This window comes from Telmatherina bonti, assembly GCF_933228915.1.
Source record: "Telmatherina bonti genome assembly, chromosome: 10".
In the NCBI taxonomy this organism is placed as follows: Eukaryota; Metazoa; Chordata; class Actinopteri; order Atheriniformes; family Telmatherinidae; genus Telmatherina; species Telmatherina bonti.
The window spans coordinates 36,565,526-36,582,984 of NC_136628.1; the positions used below are offsets into that span (position 1 = coordinate 36,565,526).

Below are 17,459 nucleotides of genomic sequence, written 5' to 3' on the forward strand. Positions count from 1 at the left end.
AAATACGCCCAACTATTATTTGATATATGACAATGTTTCATACAGTACTGTATCTCAAAGACAAGGAAAACACGAATAACAGCCGTCACACTGAATAAGAAATGAGTTTGGCCCTTCACTTTGCTCCTCTTTTTAATTTTGGCCCTCTGTGTATTAGAGTTTGACACCGCTGGTCTAGAGAGCTGCACAGCAAACTCACAAAGAGTTTTAAAATGTTATGGGATTAAAAAGAATCGAAAGGACTTGGGCGTATTTGCATTGCCGTGTTTGGACAAACATTGCTAAGATTCACAGTGGAGTCTCTCTATTGGCTGGATGGACAGCTTATCCTGGGAGAAGAAGGTCAAGGTTAAACATCTGAAAATGTCAGACTATTTTACATTCAGCAGCTGCCTCATTGAGCCAAAACACCCTCATTAAGTCAGGGGAGAGCAACACGCTTCGTGTAAAGCTCATCATGACGCAGGCAAAACCCTGAAACTGGATGGAAAATAAAAGCAGAACAAATCCACTTCTAAGAATCCACTTCACGGATAAACCGAGGAATCTGTGGCCATAAAGGGATGGACGTGTTCAGCAACAATACTCAGGCTGTGGTGGTTAAACCACGTCACGGTGGTACTAAAGTACATTTGTGCATCAATAAGAAGATATCAGATATAAAGATGTCAGTGAAACACAGAAGTTCATTTTCTACGTTGAATGAACAGTCCACAGAGTGTCTGCAGAGGAAAATCAGCTCATTTACTCAGTTCCACAGGAATCAGACTAAACTTCTGGATTCCTGGAAAAAAGTCAGATTAAATTTTGGTCACATTTTCCACTGAAAAAGAATCATTGCTGAGAGCACTTTGTTCTATTAGTCATGTATTAGATAATGTCCAACAAAAACGTCCAAAGTGTCTTCATTTTGTCCTGTTTTGGTGGAAACGGGGCTTTAAGCCCATTTATGCTCGACGCAGAAGACGGTTGTACAATTTCGTCCAACTCCTGCGTCTGTTAGCCGCGTAATTTGGGTGGTTTTCAAGGTGCTTAGCTATCTGTCAGTACCACCAGAAACAGCAGGGGGCAGTGCTGAGTTGTACAGCAGAACAAACCAGAGAAGAAAAGAAAGAACACGGCTGTGTCAAGAGGGTCCTGGCTGCAGACTGGAGAATGAGGCGGGGCTGGGTGTCTAACCCCGCCCCCTCAACACTTTGATTGGTGGCCCTTGCTAACCCTTACCCCTAACACCCGTTGCCCGTCTAACCACGCCCATTTGCAATCTAACCACGCCCATTTGGCGTCCAACTCTCCCCATTATCCAGCCCCGCCCCATTGGCTGTGTCCGAATGTCCACCACATTCCCTAACCCCCCCATTTACTACACAGGGCTACTCTACATACTGAATTGTTGGTGATTCAGACACAAAGCTGGCGATTTTCTCCTCGTCACAGATCACGTGACTATCGACTGTCACCACAGCAACCACTACGCGTCGTTCACAATCCAATCCAAACTCGTGAAAATTTCTTTATGTTCTTTGTTGCATATTTATTCAACATATAAATATATAAAATGAAAGATCTATCACTTTTATGAACCTGCTTTGACGTTCGTGTCACTTCAAAATCCTGCCCACATTGCATTGTGGTCTATATTGACCCGTCTAGTGACCATCGATGCTCACTACTTTTCCAGATTTTTCTCTCTGGACATCCGGACACCCCTAGAAAATGGCATGAGCATTATATAGCGCACTTTGTAGTGAATAGGGTGCACATTTGGACACAGAAAGCACCAAATAAAAAGCGCACAAAGAAGGTGGAGAAGCATAAAAACTTAGTTGGTTTATTCCTTTTCTTCTTCTAGTGTTTTTGGATGGTTGTAGAGAAATTTGTAATGGTGCATTTCCGCTACCAACTGGTGTTGAACCGGTGGAGGTGAAGTCTTAACACTGCCCCCTAGTGGAAGAACTGGTTTTTATGGGATAACCCCCAGCTGCAGCCTGCAGAATTGGGCGGGGCTGGATATTGGGTGGAGTAGGATGTCAATTGGGCGTGGGGTTAGGACTAGGGTTAGAGCATAGACCAGGGGTGTCAAAGGGGGAGAGAAAGGGGGGTGCAGTCCTGGAGGGCCGGTTTTTGTTGGAGACAACATCTTCTGATCTCAGAGGCACCTGCTTGACTTGCCTACATTATCCTTTTTCCAGCTAAGCTCCCAAAAAACAAACTTTTCAAACAAAGAGACCGTATTTGTCAACCTCTAATGGCGCCACCTGTAGGCTAATAGATGTAAACATAACAGCATTGTCAAATAAAGTTGATATTTTCAGGCTAAATGTCATATTTTTAAGGAAATGATTTACTGTAACTCTGCAGCTATCTAAATTCTCTTAAAAAAAAAAAAAGCTTTAAATAAAAATGTTTCATGTTCCGGTCTTTTAATCCTGGTCCTCCCACCGCCCTGCACGTCTCATAGGTAACCTTACTTCAACACACCTGACTCAAATCAATGGCTCAACTTAACGGCGAGCAGTTAAGTTAATCTGCATTAAGCGTTCTGGAGTTGGTCGGAACTAAAACATGCAGGGCAGTGGGCTCCGAGGACGAGCAACACTGCCATATTAACAGCCGCAGGAACATAAAAGACGCATGGAAATATGAGGACGTCAACGTTTGAAGGCTTGAAATGGACATACACTTGCATGAACTTAAGTGAAGGTGGTGCCGGTCGGGTTTCCACCAGATGACATCATTTTCAGTGACGATGTTGGTCCTCGTCTGATCTTTCAAAACCAAGTTAACAGATAACCATAGTCAGTTGTATGAGGTAATTTACGGGGGGGGTTATTTCACAAATGAACCATTTGGCCGATTTGCACATTAACAGGATTAACATCACAGATAATCTCCGTAATTATTACAAAGGACATGAAATTGGAGGTAAAACCAGTCCCGTTGGAAAAGATCCAGTTTTATCTACCAGTACAGGACCGGATTAAAAGTGCACAGGCCCCTGGGCCCAGATTGTCCCACCGACCCCCCTTCCCCACCGCAACATTGTGAAAACTGTGTACGATAGTGTGAAACGACATTTCTAACGCCTCTCAGCCAGTGGTAACCAGTAGCAACACACTGGACACTGTGGTGTAACTATCTGGCTTTTCTGTACATTTTGTTTCACGTCCAAACTGCTGATGTATGGCCTAGGTGGGCCCCACTAGTCTCCAAAAGGGCCCCAAGTGGGCGTTGGCCCCTGGTGGGCCTGTAATGCCCATTGTATAATCCGGCCTTGAGTACATGTTCCTGCTTACTTTTGTTTAAGAAAGCACAATATTTTATTCCGATGTTATGCTGATGATACTGAACTGTATCTCCACAAAACCCTGATTCAGTCCATTCTATATTGATTTCTTTTATTAATGACTTGTTTATTGTTTTCTTCTGATGATTGCAGAGAACTTTGAATGTTTATCCAGAATGCAACTCACATGAAAAATGTCTTTCTGATCAAACCTTTAAAAAAGATACTGGATGAAAAATTTCTATTTAAAACCAAGTTTTATTCTTGATCAAAAAGTTAAATAAATGGATCAGAGGGAAACAGTTGTCACAGAACTCGTCAATAACACAGATCTGCTGACAGCAGATACATGAAGTTTGGGTTGGTTTGGATCCATAAGCAACCTCCTAACGAACCAATTAGCTTGCTCGGCAGTGCAAAACATGCTCGTTCTTTGCATATGTGCCGAGCAGGCAGGTCAGTGCAGTTATCTCCAGTTCTCCATAAGATCCAGGTGTTGCTGGGCAAAGATCTACCAGAGCAGCCGAGTTTACATTTAGATGAAACACTATTTTCACTGCGGGCACAAAGCAACACGACTGAATCACAAACACACGGAGTGAAAAGCTTGAAAAAAATAAAGTGAATCACGATGCGAGTCAGCGCTTTGCTTCATCAGATGGTTTCCAAGTGGGTCCAGACCAGTTCTACAACTGGTAATGAACATTTTACAGAGTAAAGTACCGATGCGAGGCTTAAGAGTGAAAGGTTCGGGCATCTGAGGTCTGTTTGTGAGACAACAGTTGGAGATACAGTGGATTTTACTGCAGTGATCACATCTACTGAACCCCCTAAGCCCCCAGCCTGTAAATACGGAGCGAGATATCGGTTATCTGGTCGGTACGATGTAGCCAATAATATCACTACAGATACCAACATCCGAGTCGGTGTTGTTACAGTCGGTACCAACGTTGGTATCTTTACATTACAGGTTTTAACAAAATAAAAGCTTTATTTCTAAGATTTCTTTGCGACCATTTCGCATTTACTGCATGAGCCATAATTCTCGAAACCTCCGCGGAGAGGACGGCGATACAAAACATTTCGCGTTTTTGGTTCCACGACCACTGCTGCTGTCCTCATCAGAAGTCGTCGTCCGTATGCATCTTTACTGGTAGTGAACTGGTCATGTGACCCTCTATGTAAACGCGAGAAAAAGGTTTCCATTACGCTTTGGTGACACGTCTGAAAAACCACCTCACGAGTGCGTAAAAATATTTTAGAAGTTTTTAAATTGAATTCTAGCAGATTCTGATGTGAATGGCAACGCAGCTCGTATCTATTCTATAACGTCACGACTTTACGGCCTGAAAACTGTCAGAATCTTCATAAATAAGGAGGACGAAGTGGTTTTTGGCAGAGTCGGTTCGCTGCCGTGAGGAGAGGCCTTCATGCTTGAAATCTGCTTTTTACTTAGAAAACATGAAAATGGGGTTTTTATGCCATCAGTAAAACTGATCATTCTAAAAGTTAACACATTAATTCCATAAATTCATCTCTTTAACACATCATCAAAGTGGTTCTCATGTTTTTCACAAAAACACCGGTAAGGATGGGCTAACTTGTATGTTTTTACAGCTAACGGCTGGAAAATGTCAGGAAATAAATGTTGGATTCTCCAGTTTACGGAGACGGGTCAACATGGTTTTATTTATCTGTATAAACATTCATCCTCCAACATCTGCACAAACATCTGTTAAAAATATAAAAGTTTTTTTTTATCCAGCTGAGAAGCAGAAAGACGTCGACGGGCGGCGCTTTCTACTTCCGTCCTGCTGCTGTGGATTCGAGCAGGTTTTATGTTCAGTCCTCTGCTCCACAGTCTTTCCAAACGCAGGACTTACATCAGTCCGACTGTCCAGGTTCAGTCCGGACCCGGCTACAGGACCATGGGCTCCGGAGCGGCGAGCGAGCTGATGAAGGCGTCGTAGTGCTGCGGGTGGCAGCGCTTGTACTCGCTGATTTTCCTCTTGATCTGTTTTGGCGTGTCCTGGTAGTAGTTCTTCTCGTCTCTGGCCATCGCCTGCGGGGACGAAGACAAAGGTCAAAAACAGATGGAATATTTACTATCCAGCACTGAAAAGAGATCTGCAAACAGATAAGGAGGAATATTCGTCAACATCTGTCGCCTTGGAAACGGCAGGCTGATGTAAAATATAGTTTTAAACTGTTAAATGTAGTTTTATCAGCTTAGATGAGCTGCGTCTTCCTGAAAGTCTCTACTGCCAGCTGATACCACATGTCCCCGTGAAAGACCACGTTAACCACATGTCTGACGCTCACAAGTGACCTTAAACTTGCCTTGAAGTTGTCTTTGTGTTCTCTGATCATGTGCTGGACGTACTCGATGAGGTCAGAGGACAGCGTCTTGCAGTCTTTCTCCGGGACGCTGGCCTCCTCCTGCAGCTCTGCAGGGAGCAGAAGCAGCATTTTGAGAAGATAAAAAGGGAAAATAAGGACCAGTTTTTACTGGGATAAAACCAAAACAAAGTCACTCTGCAGAAATCGAAGCGCTTCGGCTCAGAGTGAACAAAACCGCGGCGTCAGCAAAGAGTCCATTTATAGATCTAAACACACGACTCACTGTGGAGGATGTAGGGCTTGGTGACGACGCTGGCAGGACGTTCGTCTTTGCTGAGAAGCTGCAGGGGTGAACAGAAACACGTCAATCCATCAAACAGCAGATCGTCCATCTTCCTCTCACCTGACAGGTGAGGAGGAGGAGGAGGAGGAGGAGGAGGAGCGCGTCTCCGGGTCTACAGAGGGAGCGTTGTAGTCTGGACATGATGGATGGCTCTCCGCTGCCCTCTTCTGGCTGGAACTCAGACTGCAGGATGACGAGACGTCCTGAGCTGGATGTGAGGAGGGTTTCTGTCTCTGCAGGAATTAAAACTCACCGTCGGCTTCTTTACCGGCAGAGAGCGGTTGGGATCAAACGATAGACCCATCTCCTGCAGGTTCTTGGCCATGGACTTCCTGTCATCCCAGGCGGTTCGGATGTCTGGACTGAAGACATGAAGAATGAGGACATGTCAGACAGACAGTTTGAACTCATCTCATCAACCAGACCCAGAAAAAACCTCATTCTGTACATTGGGAAAAGGGAGGCGGGGCTTGTTGCCACGCTGCAGTTGTCTTCTCAACCTGAAGCCGCAACAGAAAAATGGTTTACAGTCAGGCGTCACGTCTGAGCGGTGGGCATGTCACGGTAACAGATTCTGCCATGCGATTGTCTCAGAAATTATTGCGATAAACAATAATATTGTGCATTATTGTTGTAATTTTAAATAGACCATTTTCAACTAAAATAATAATCCCATAATAATGCAAGTACACCCTCTCAAAGATGAACAAACTTATTTCTACAGAACGTTTAGCTGGATGTGCAGACTAGACTCATCCAGTCCCCAGTCTGTTAAAACCAATCAGGATTTCTCCTGCAGTTTTGGCAACGTGGTTATCTGGATCATATGGTCTCTAAACATCATGTAACACAGTTATGCAATCTATGGTAAAGCTCATAAATATAATATATATATATATGTATATTATATTTATTTATATATATAATTATATTAATATTTATTATTATTATTATTATTATATAAATATATGGGACATGTTTGGACCTGACCAGAGGTGGAATGGTAAAATGTTATTTTTCATGTCATTGTAAAGTTGTGGAAATGCCGTTTGTAACATGAATGTTCATCCAGGTGATTCATACTGGCTGCGAAATGTTTGCAACATTTTTCAAAATATCGCCTTTTTAAGAACATTAAATAGCAGCATTGCTTTACTAACCACGCTGTCTGAGTGCACGCCATGTTGTCCTGTCCTGGTTGTATTTATCTGTTGGTTAAACACCGCAGTGATCGTGGACCATCGGGACGATGGAACTAGCCAATCTGTTAATGTCCTTTTTTCCCAGCTGGGAAAACTGCTGTTGTGTTTTAGGAGCAGATGGAAGCTTGTTGCGTTGCCGTCTTTAGTTAACATTGTCTTAAAACAAATTCCATCTCACTTTGGGTGAGAGAGTGAGCGACAGAGTAAAGAAAGATTTGCTTATTGCAACAGGTCTACTGAGCGACGAACGGTTCATGGCGAGCGGCGGTTCACCGCTCTGTAAAAGATATGAAGCTGATGAAGTGATGAATCAGACTTGTTAGAAGAAACTTCAGTCACCGCTCTGTTTTATGCAAACTTTAAGCTACAGCTAGCTGGAACAGACACGGTTTGGAGAAACTTTGTGGTCATTTGTCTGTTACTGAAGCAGCACTGAGCCAGCCTACCATTTCAGACACTGTTGCCATGGCAGCCATCACCTCTTCCTCTTGTCTTTTCACATTAAATTCAAGTCAAAGAAGCCGCGGAAGAAAAATTGGACAAAAGATATGAAAATAATACAAATACAACATAGATACCAGAGACTTTGATCTGGGTTCATGACTGTAAAATTGTGTCAACTAAACAATAATTTATAACAGAGAAATTCTGAATCTGCAAAGCTTTGTATCTTATTTTCATTTAAAATGAATTTGTCACATCCTGATGTGGTCTCGGCTCAGCAGCTGGAAAACTCCTGTTTTACAGTGTTGTTTCCTTTAAAATGGTCTGACTCAGTAATCTACAGCCGACCTCCAGCTGGACGCCACTCCCGACCCGGAGAGGACGATCCGATCCCGGCCGAGCATCCAGCTGCTCAACAAGCCGGAGATCCGCTGACGTTTCTCTGAAAAACCTCCTGAACTCCAGAAAGTGAGGCGCGTCTTACTTTTGAGCCTGTTGCCGTGGTAACTGGAATACTCAATCTACAAAGGCCCTGCAGGTTTTCAATGTTTCCATGCTCCAACAAACCCGACTCAAATTAAGGACAAGTCAGTTCAAGCTGCAGAACGCTGCAGTAATTTCTCTGGTCCTGTGAACGTTTTCGCTCCCTGCTAGTTAGTTAGAAGATGGTGTTACTTAGATGTCCTCTTCGGGTATGAAGTCAAGACCGTATAGAAAAGATGGACGGAGCCTCCGGCTGTTAAAAGTGAAGCCTATACGGAAGTGCATAAAACTGCAGTTCCCCTTCATCCACTAGGGGCTGCAACACAGATCAAATCCCCATAAACTCCCATGTTAAAAAGACCAACTTCACAGCAGAAATAAACATGTTTACAGCCTGGTACAAATATCCATTTAAGGTTTAATAGGTCAGGTTTACCTTCATGACAACTGTGGGGGGAGTGAACTTTTTTCTAACTCGCCCGTTTAGAAGTAATTTAATCTCAAAGTTTGGCGTATTTAGGGGCGTGTCCTTTTGATTGACAGGTACCCGATCTCCCGCTTCAAGTCAGAAGAACGTAGAACAACCGTGGTTTTTAGCCGGTTAACAATGTGACTTAGCCCGCTTACCTCTGTTAGCTGGTTAGCTCCTGTTATCTCTGGGTTAGCTCGGTTAGCTCTTAGCTACAGAAAGCTCGGAGTTCGCTCGATGTCAATCATCCACCATGACGCCCACAGCCCCCCTCTCAGCTCCACCTCTTTGCCCATATTTGTATTTTCCGGGCGAGACGACACGCATGCCCCTGGCAAGATGGTTATGGTAGGAACCGCCCACCGAGCTTCAATTCAGGTCTTCAGAAATCAATGGGTGACGTCATGGAGGCTCCCTCCATCTTTTACATACAGTCTATGGTCTGAAGGCAGCGTTTGGAAACGTTTTTAGGGACGTGACAACAGACTTCTTGCATATGGAAGCTCTGTTAGAGAAGCTGGTTGTTTCTAAGTGTTGCTGACAAACTTTTCCTGAAGATCCCTATACGAAAAATCTGTTTGATGTGTGTTGGATTTTGTTATTTTTTACAACTTTATTTATCATTTTTAATGATTTATTATTTGTATTTGATTTATTTATTATTATGAATTTCCCTTTGGGGATTAATAAAGTATTTTTCATTCATTCTGGCAACATAAATAAAAGATAATGGAATCTTTGGTAACGTGAATTGATGGAAACCGAATGTAGAATAAAGTTGTATAGTCGACAACGTGTGGATGTTAATAAAACCTACAACAACCCTGGATCCATTTTAATACAACCCAGAAATGTGTCAATGACAGCAGATTCCTCCAGTTTAGGTGTGACGGACACGATGTTCCCTCCTAACACCGGAGGAAGAGAAATACTCTGACTGCTCCTGCTGGAGCCAACGTTTCTGCATTCAGCTTCCTGGGAGGGTCACCTGGTCGATGTCCGAGTCAGATCTCCATTCAGGGGAATGTGCTCACCTGCGTGTGTGTACGCACGCATCATGCAAGTGGCATCCAGGTGGAACTTACAGAGCTACAACATGTCATCAATGTTTTCATTATAACACAATGCCTATGTGCTACGAGCAACAGGTAGTCATTAAAACGTATTAAAAATGAGCTGCAAATCTGTAAAAACTGGGTTGAACCCAAACTGCTGGAGCAGAAACTCAGCCTGAGGCCCTGAGTGATTAACAGAGAACATAATGTAAAACGCTCCAGCTGTAGTCTGATCAGTTTATATGGTGGGAAAAATAAAGAAATGTGATGTTTTCATTCAGGGAAACAAAGAGGATAAAAATAATCTGAAAACTACTTATTATGGGATGTCCAGTTAGTGAAACATGTCTCCTAAAGATGTCAAACATATTCTCCTGAATAAATATCAGTTAATAATGTCTCCCAATAAAAGTCTCCATTTTATTATGCTATTAAAAAGCTGAAAACAGACATTTATATTCAATAATTAATGATCAATAAAAGTCCCTATTTCAATATGTTATTAAAAAGCTACAAACATATTTATACTAAATAATTATCAATAAAAGTCCCCGTTTTATTATGCTAATAAAAAGCTACAAACACATATTTATATTTAATAAATAATTATCAATCAAAGTCCCTGATTTATTATGCTATTAAAAAACTAAAGACATTTATATTTCTCTGAGATGCAAACTTTACAGATTCTGCAAAAAAATAAACAAAATATTTCACTCTGATCCGAGAAAATGTTTACTTTAAACTTAAATATGCTGCAAAAAAGACTAAACTGTTTGCATACAAAAACAATTTAAAAAACAAACACTGAAATAAAAACATCATCCTGTTGTCATGGCAACAGCGCCTCTTACAGGTGATTCGCTGACTTCAGGACTGTTAAAGCCGCAGTTTGTGAACCATAAGGCGGGAATAAACACCAGTAAACCCAGTAAACAACAGCAAGCAACAGTAAGCCCAGTAAACACCAGTAAGCAACAGTAAGCCCAGTAAACACCAGTAAGCAACAGTAAGCCCAGTAAACACCAGTAAGCCCAGTAAACACCAGTAAGCAACAGTAAGCCCAGTAAACACCAGTAAGCAACATGTGAAGCCTCGCCGCGTGGCGGCTAGCGCTAGCAAACATGCTAACTCTTACTGTTCGATCCTCGGCTTGTTTTTCTTCAGGAACTTCTTCTTCAGCTTCTTGCGGTTCTTGTTGTAATCAAAAGTGTTCTTCTTGCTCTTCTTCTTGGCTTTGGGCATGTTTGCGACGCTTCCTGAGTGATTTTAAAGGAGAACAACAGCCGGTGGTTTGATGCTGTGATGGGAGGAAAGCTGCAGCGTGGAACAGCAAACCGGAAGCACGTGTTTGTTTGCTTCCGTTTAATTTCAGTCAGGTGACACGCAGCCCCGCCCACTTTCCCAGTTTAAAAGAGAAACTTTATTCTATTCTATTCTATTCTACAGTCATTTAGCAGACGCTTTTATCCAAAGCGACTTACATATGAGTGAGAACAACACAAGCATGAAATGAAACAGTAGAGGACATCGTAGGAAGTTGCTGGTGGACTGTTCAGTTGGACGCAGGTTCTTCCATGAAGTGCTACAGGCTTGTTTTGTTTGTTTGTTTGCTTACTCCCTTCCCACCCCATAATATCACCTATGTTATAATACAAAGAATTAATACCATAAAGTTTGTTGCAAAGAACTGGGCTAAGTTCTCCAACTTTCCAACAAATACAGCTATACTAAGTGTTGAAGTTCTCCTTGAAGAGCTGAGTCTTCAGCTTGCCCTTGAAAGTAGACAGGAACTCTGCAGAGCGGAAAGAGTTTTATCTTATTTGATTTTTTTTTTTTTTGAGAATATACCCTTACTTGTCAATACATTTATTTTGTTTAAGTAATTAAATAAATTAAGACAATAAGGTGTTAAATTAATTGATCATCAATGGTATCAGAATACATAAAAACGTCAAGTTGATTTAGATGATTTGGGAAAATATTCCACATAATATCACAACTTTGTTGAAGTTTTTTTGAGCCAGCGGATTTTCACAACTTAGTCTAATTATGTAGTAAAGATTAAAACTATAAGCCTCTCAACATTCATAGTATTGAACAATAACAATGTTGAAAATCAACACACTTCAAAGGTTTTTTACAATTCAACCCAAACTGAAAATAAAAGTAAATTCCTTAAGTTGTTTTTTTTTTTTTAAATCCGACACCAATAAAAATACCTTGAAGGTGAAAGATAAAAAACATACAACTTTTTTAAAAATTATTTTAAATTTATTTACTTTATCAGCACTGAGGTGCTGGTGCTGTTATCACCCTGTAGGTGTCACCCAGACCTAAAGAGTATTTCACATGAGGAAACAGTTTGTTCAAACCAGCAGCAGGGACACATGAAAACCCAGAATCAATATAAAGTTGTTTCCCTTTCGCGTCTTTATTTCCAGTATTTTCCAACAATGTTAATATATTATAGATATTTTGGTTTTCACTTGGTTCAAACAGACACATTTTTAAACTAACATTTAAATAAGTTTTTTTTTTGTTTTTTTTTTAGGAAATCAATGTCTTATGAATGAAATTAAATTCCTCAAACTAAAGTTTAAGAATGAACTGATTCAGCTCAGTAGCAGACTGAAAAATATGATTGTGTAACCCTTATTACTGTGTAATAATAGTGTAACAGACGAATGATCTATGACAATAAGTGGACCAGCTATAGAAGAAGCCAAGCCCTTCAGAGCCAGTGGTTTGACCACAATAATGACAGACAACAATGGTCTGTTTTGTTGTCGCCACTTGTTTAAACAAAAAAAAAAAAAAAGAAATAGAATAACAATAGAACACAATGTGAACAGATGATAAAATAATAAAGCCGACAAGTGTCTGTCTGAAAAACCAGTTCCCAGTTAAGTCTTGTTGCTCGTTGAGGCCGTTTTTGTTCAAATCACTGTCTTATCGATGTCAGTATCAGTGCAAGTCAGTCTCACCCCACAATACGTGAGGAAGGGGAAGTGGGATCCCGAATACATGCTTGTGCTCGTGGTCCAGTTGGCTCTCCTCCCAGTTCATGCTGGGAATCTTTCTGGGATTTAGGACGGTGATATCTGGTGCAGATCCAGTCAGAAGCACCTCAGTTTCAGGTCAGCGACTCCCATCCATCCATCATCTGCCACTTATCTGGGGTCGGGTCGCGGGGGCAGCAGCCTTAGCAGGGAAGCCCAGACTTCCCTCTCCCCAGACACATTTGCCAACCACACCGATCCGTCTGTTGAGCTCACGCTCCATCCTTCCCTCACTCGTGAACAAGACCCCAAGATATTTAAAGTCCTCCACTTGAGGCACGACCTGACCCCCGACCCGGAGAGGACAATCCACCCTATTCCGACTGAGGACCATGGTCTCAGATTTGGAGGTGCTGAATTGGAGGTGGGAGTGTGACTCCCATTTCACAAATGTCACTGGGGGGAAAGAAACCCTGACCTACAGGGTGAACAGAGGAAATCCAAGAGCCCATTACATTCACATTCATCATCATTCTACTTTACTTTCTTTGTGTTGTATTATCCCTCCCTGCTCCGCTAACAGTGGGGAATGCACTAAAAATTGACCCCAGAATAACCATGACAAGAGAAATAGGAAATATTTAGACACAATATTATCTGTTTTTCCACATACAGTTAACATTAGTTTGGTAAAGTAGTGTAAAAAATTCCATTTTTACAATGGCTAGGCTAATATTAGCAATATTAGCATTCATAGTAGCGTACCGGGCGACTATCACAGCCATTCAGCAGCCTTTCTGGATTGCATCTCATCATGCTTTACAAGCATGAGCTTTAAAAAGGACCAAGATCACACTAATTGGCTTTAAGAGTTATCCGACCCACATATTTATAGATGGATGTCATGTGAAGCACCATGCTGCATACTCTCCATGATTTGTTAATGACTGCAAGTACAGACTGCCAGATTTAAAGTCTCATCTACTGTGCAGAAGATTTTTCTCCAGACTTTAATTAAGTTAGATGCTGTTTTGTCCCTGCGGATTGGTGCATCCTTTCTACCTTCCTTCAGAGGTTTATAAAGGCATCCATTTGGGGGGAAAAGCCCCAAGGTGGATCCATAATTAGCTGGAAAGACAATATACCCCATTTGGTCTGGGAGTGCATCAGATTAGCAGGAAGTGGAAAAGCTGGGGAGAGGGATAACTTAAATACCGAGGTCAGCCTATTACCACCACAAGCTGACCTCGGCTCAGCAGAGGATGGATGGATTTTTCTCTTTGTCTCTATGTATTATCTAGCTTTATTGAGGTATGCAAACACACAAACCCAACATTATTATTGACCTCCATTTTCTTCCTTCACTTAACTACAAGACATTCAGAAAGTCAGCAGAGTGTGTCGCTTTGCACACCACAAACATCACGAGTAGCAGCTCAACCCCTTTCAGAAAGGATGCATACTGTCTCTTTTAAGCTTATACAAACTGGAACTTGATTGCATCTTCGTCGTCATTGATACTACTGATACTCTCACGAGAGCCCACCGATACTCCTACTATTACCCACCGATACTCTTACTATAGCCTACTGATTCGATTAGCAACTTTTGCTTTACTGAAGACAAACCGTTGTAGCAAAGCAGTGTGAAAAACAAGATGTCTTGATGCTTTTTCTTGATCAGGAAACAGCTTTCAGAAATTATGAATCGGTGATACATACGGTCTCTTTTAAGCTTGTACAAACTGGAAAGTGATTGCCATCTTCGTCGTCATTGATACTACTGATATTCTCACTATCGCCCGCCGATGCTCTCACTATCGCCCGCCGATGCTCTCACTATCGCCCGCCGATACACCTACTATCGCCCGCCGATGCTCTCACTATCGCCCGCCGATGCTCTCACTATCGCCCGCCGATACACCTACTATCGCCCGCCGATGCTCTCACTATCGCCCGCCGATGCTCTCACTATCGCCCGCCGATGCTCTCACTATCGCCCGCCGATACACCTACTATCGCCCGCCGATGCTCCTACTGTAACCTACTGATACTCTTACGATTACCTACTGATTCGATCAGCAGCAAAGCAAAGATTGTAGCAAAGCGCAGTATGAAAAACAAGATGTCAAGATGCTTTTTCTCGTTTAGGAAACTCCTTTCTGAAAGGATGAATCAGTGATGCATACTGTCTCTTTTAAGCTTGTAAAAACTGGAAAGTGATCGCCATCTTCGTCATCATTGGGCAGCTGAAGAACACGGGTGAGACTGAGCACTCCTCCAAATGAGATTTCAGGCAAGGAAACACGATTACCAATGAAAATCAATAACTATCAACGAACTCTGAGCCTGGTGTGTAACCTGTATCAGCATTATGCATGACAAAGCAGTGAATGCCTTTTCTTAATGCACCTTTAATGCACTGTGGTGCTGATTTTATTGATCTGGGCAGGGAAATCCATTTCCTGCAGCTGCTGGGTGAGAGACGAGCCTAACAGCTCTACAGACAGGAATCTGTTGAGGTCTGGATTTTTAACAAGGCGTCACTTCTCTCAAAATGCTCCATTTAAGGTTTCTTTTGCCAAATGAAAGCCCGATTTCTACAGTTTGGACAAAATACAAACTGCGATTTGCAACCGTTTCTACTTTGTGCAAAAGCTACGGTTCATGTAAAATCTGGACTGCGTGACGAGGTTTCTGCAGGTGGCGATGTTTCAGGGTTTTCGACTTGCTGTCGAAAAGCCCTTCTCCTTCATTTCTCTTTCTAATTCCTCGTAGAACTCAGTACTTTGCTGTTTTTTTACAATCAAGGACGTTAAATATTAGGGCTGTGACTATATGCTTTTGTCCCGATTTGATTAGATTTCAATTTTTTGTTTGCCGATTTGATTTAAATTGTGATTCTCACAATTCTTCAATATTTCTGATTTTTGTATATTAAAAACAAAAACAAACAAAAGTATAAAACTTTTTTTGCTCGTAATTTTCCCTTAATTTCAATGAGGAAAAAAAACAACCAATTAAACAGACCGTCATTCTCTTGTTATAAGACAAGTAAAAAGATCAATAAAAACAATACAAATTTTATAATGAATTATTTTTGATCTATTTGAAAAAAAAAAAAAGATATTTTAACAAAAAAAATCTATTTAAAAATTGAGAAACAAAAAAATCCCAATGTTCGATTCGATTTTCCCAACCCTATTAATTATATGTTATATTTGATCATTTAGATAAATATTTCCTCTCCTCCTTCGTCCTTAGGTACCAACAAATGTGAAAAAAAAGTGTTTTCACTTTGCGATACATCAGCACATCTGAAAAGCCACTTAGAGCGTAAAAGGTTTTTATAGATATTTGGGAAGTTTTTGAAGTGCAGGTGTCCATTACCATGTTTTTACTGCGATATTTAAGTTTCGTGCGATTCTAAGTGTAACCAGCGCCACCTGGTGGGTGGAGGCTGCCTCTGAGTTTATAAAAGGCAGGAAGTGTGAGGACGTGCCGGGTGTTTTTGAGGCTGGTGATGAGGTGAGCCTCATGTGGGGAGCTTGGTAAGCAATTAGTATTTTACATGAGTGTTTTTTGTTTTTAGTAATATTTGAATGTGGATACTTTTTAATATTATTTTTTACATTGCAGTGTGGCCACAGATTTTAAAGAAAGTTTGACGTGTTTATGGCTTCGGTGTGGGCGGCACCGACATGGCAGGTGATTTCCATCATTTCAGTATTTTTTGTGTTCGAGATGTTGCAACAGAAGATGTCTGCCGCTGGATACGAGCGTAGCGTCAACCAACTGGTTAATAAATTAAAAAAAACTTAAAAAGATTTCAGGGACCAGAAGACCAGAAGAGAGAGCTGGGACGTAGCGGCAATGGGCGGCCCAGAAAGAACCCGTAACTTGGACTCCGTTCTTGGTGACCAGCCAGTGAATCAAACCACCGGCGTCCTGAACTCTGCCACAGTTAATTCAATTTCCCAGATCATGGCAGATGAAACCCTGATGGCTAGCAATACAACATTTATGCAATCCGGTAAGTACAACAGGAGGATATCCTGCAGTATTAGATGTGGACTGAATAGATTTTGACCTGTTTAAAACTGTTTTCTTTTGTTAGTGAAGCTAACATGCTAACAAACAAATGAGTCACGTGATTCACGTTCGCCGGTAATAAACGCGACTGTCCCTGGATATGCATGCGTTGTCCTTATGATGTATAATGTGGCGTAAAAAAACTGATTGCTTTTTTTCCCCTATGTTTGCAACAGAGCTGGCATCAGTGGAGTTGGAGCATACACTCTCGCCCGCGGCATGCAGCTCACCTTTGCCAGGAATACATTCTTCGCCATCCTCCACATCCACATCACGGTCTTGCAGACTAGATAAACAAGTTAACTGCACAAATTCTTTCAACAGGTTAGTTTAAAGCACTTATGCACTGTTTGGGAATGTTTTGGTGGCCCATGTGTCGTCCGGTGAACAGGTAAACGAAAGTGGAACACTGATGCAGACCTGCTGATTACCCGGAAAGGTCGGAGGACAGAGTACAGCAGGACAGCGAGAGGGATGAACAATTTACTGTTGGGCTACTGGAAAGCCTGAGAAGGATGGAGGACCATAGCAGCACCATGGTTGGACTGATGGGCATATGGTTTCCGTAATAGAAGGACTCTCTAAAAAATAAGTAACTTTTTTGATAGACTTTTTTTTTTTGGTCTGTTTTTATCCAATAAAACCATTCATTGTTCAAGTGGTGTTTCTGTTTATATTAATTCTGTGGGTTTTGTGCTATTACTGTTTTCTTTTTATTTAGTAGTCATGAGACGTGCAATAGCT

The 17,459-nt window shown here is 41.6% G+C and overlaps 1 protein-coding gene across 1 annotated transcript; it reads right to left on the bottom strand.

Annotated features, from left to right (window-relative positions):
- Nucleotides 1-3,530: 3,530 nt before the first annotated feature.
- nop16 (NOP16 nucleolar protein homolog (yeast)) lies at nucleotides 3,531-10,950 on the bottom strand. Its single transcript, XM_079247259.1, has 5 exons — nucleotides 10,761-10,950; nucleotides 6,223-6,331; nucleotides 5,910-5,967; nucleotides 5,627-5,733; nucleotides 3,531-5,348 (listed from the first exon to the last, which is right to left on the bottom strand). The coding sequence occupies exons 1-5, from the start codon at nucleotides 10,865-10,867 to the stop codon at nucleotides 5,205-5,207; spliced, it is 525 nt and encodes a 174-aa protein (XP_079103385.1). The 5' UTR covers nucleotides 10,868-10,950; the 3' UTR covers nucleotides 3,531-5,204.
- Nucleotides 10,951-17,459: the final 6,509 nt, after the last annotated feature.

Bases quoted from the DNA above. Each gene is read 5' to 3' on its own strand.
- nop16 (XM_079247259.1), bottom strand. From the start codon at position 10,867: ATGCCCAAAGCCAAGAAGAAGAGCAAGAAGAACACTTTTGATTACAAC. The intron at 5,968-6,222 runs GTGAGTTTTAAT...TCACCCCTGCAG, and splicing joins TGCCGGTAAAGAAGCCGACG to CTTCTCAGCAAAGACGAACG. The intron at 5,734-5,909 runs GTGAGTCGTGTG...TGCTCCCTGCAG, and splicing joins CAAGCCCTACATCCTCCACA to AGCTGCAGGAGGAGGCCAGC.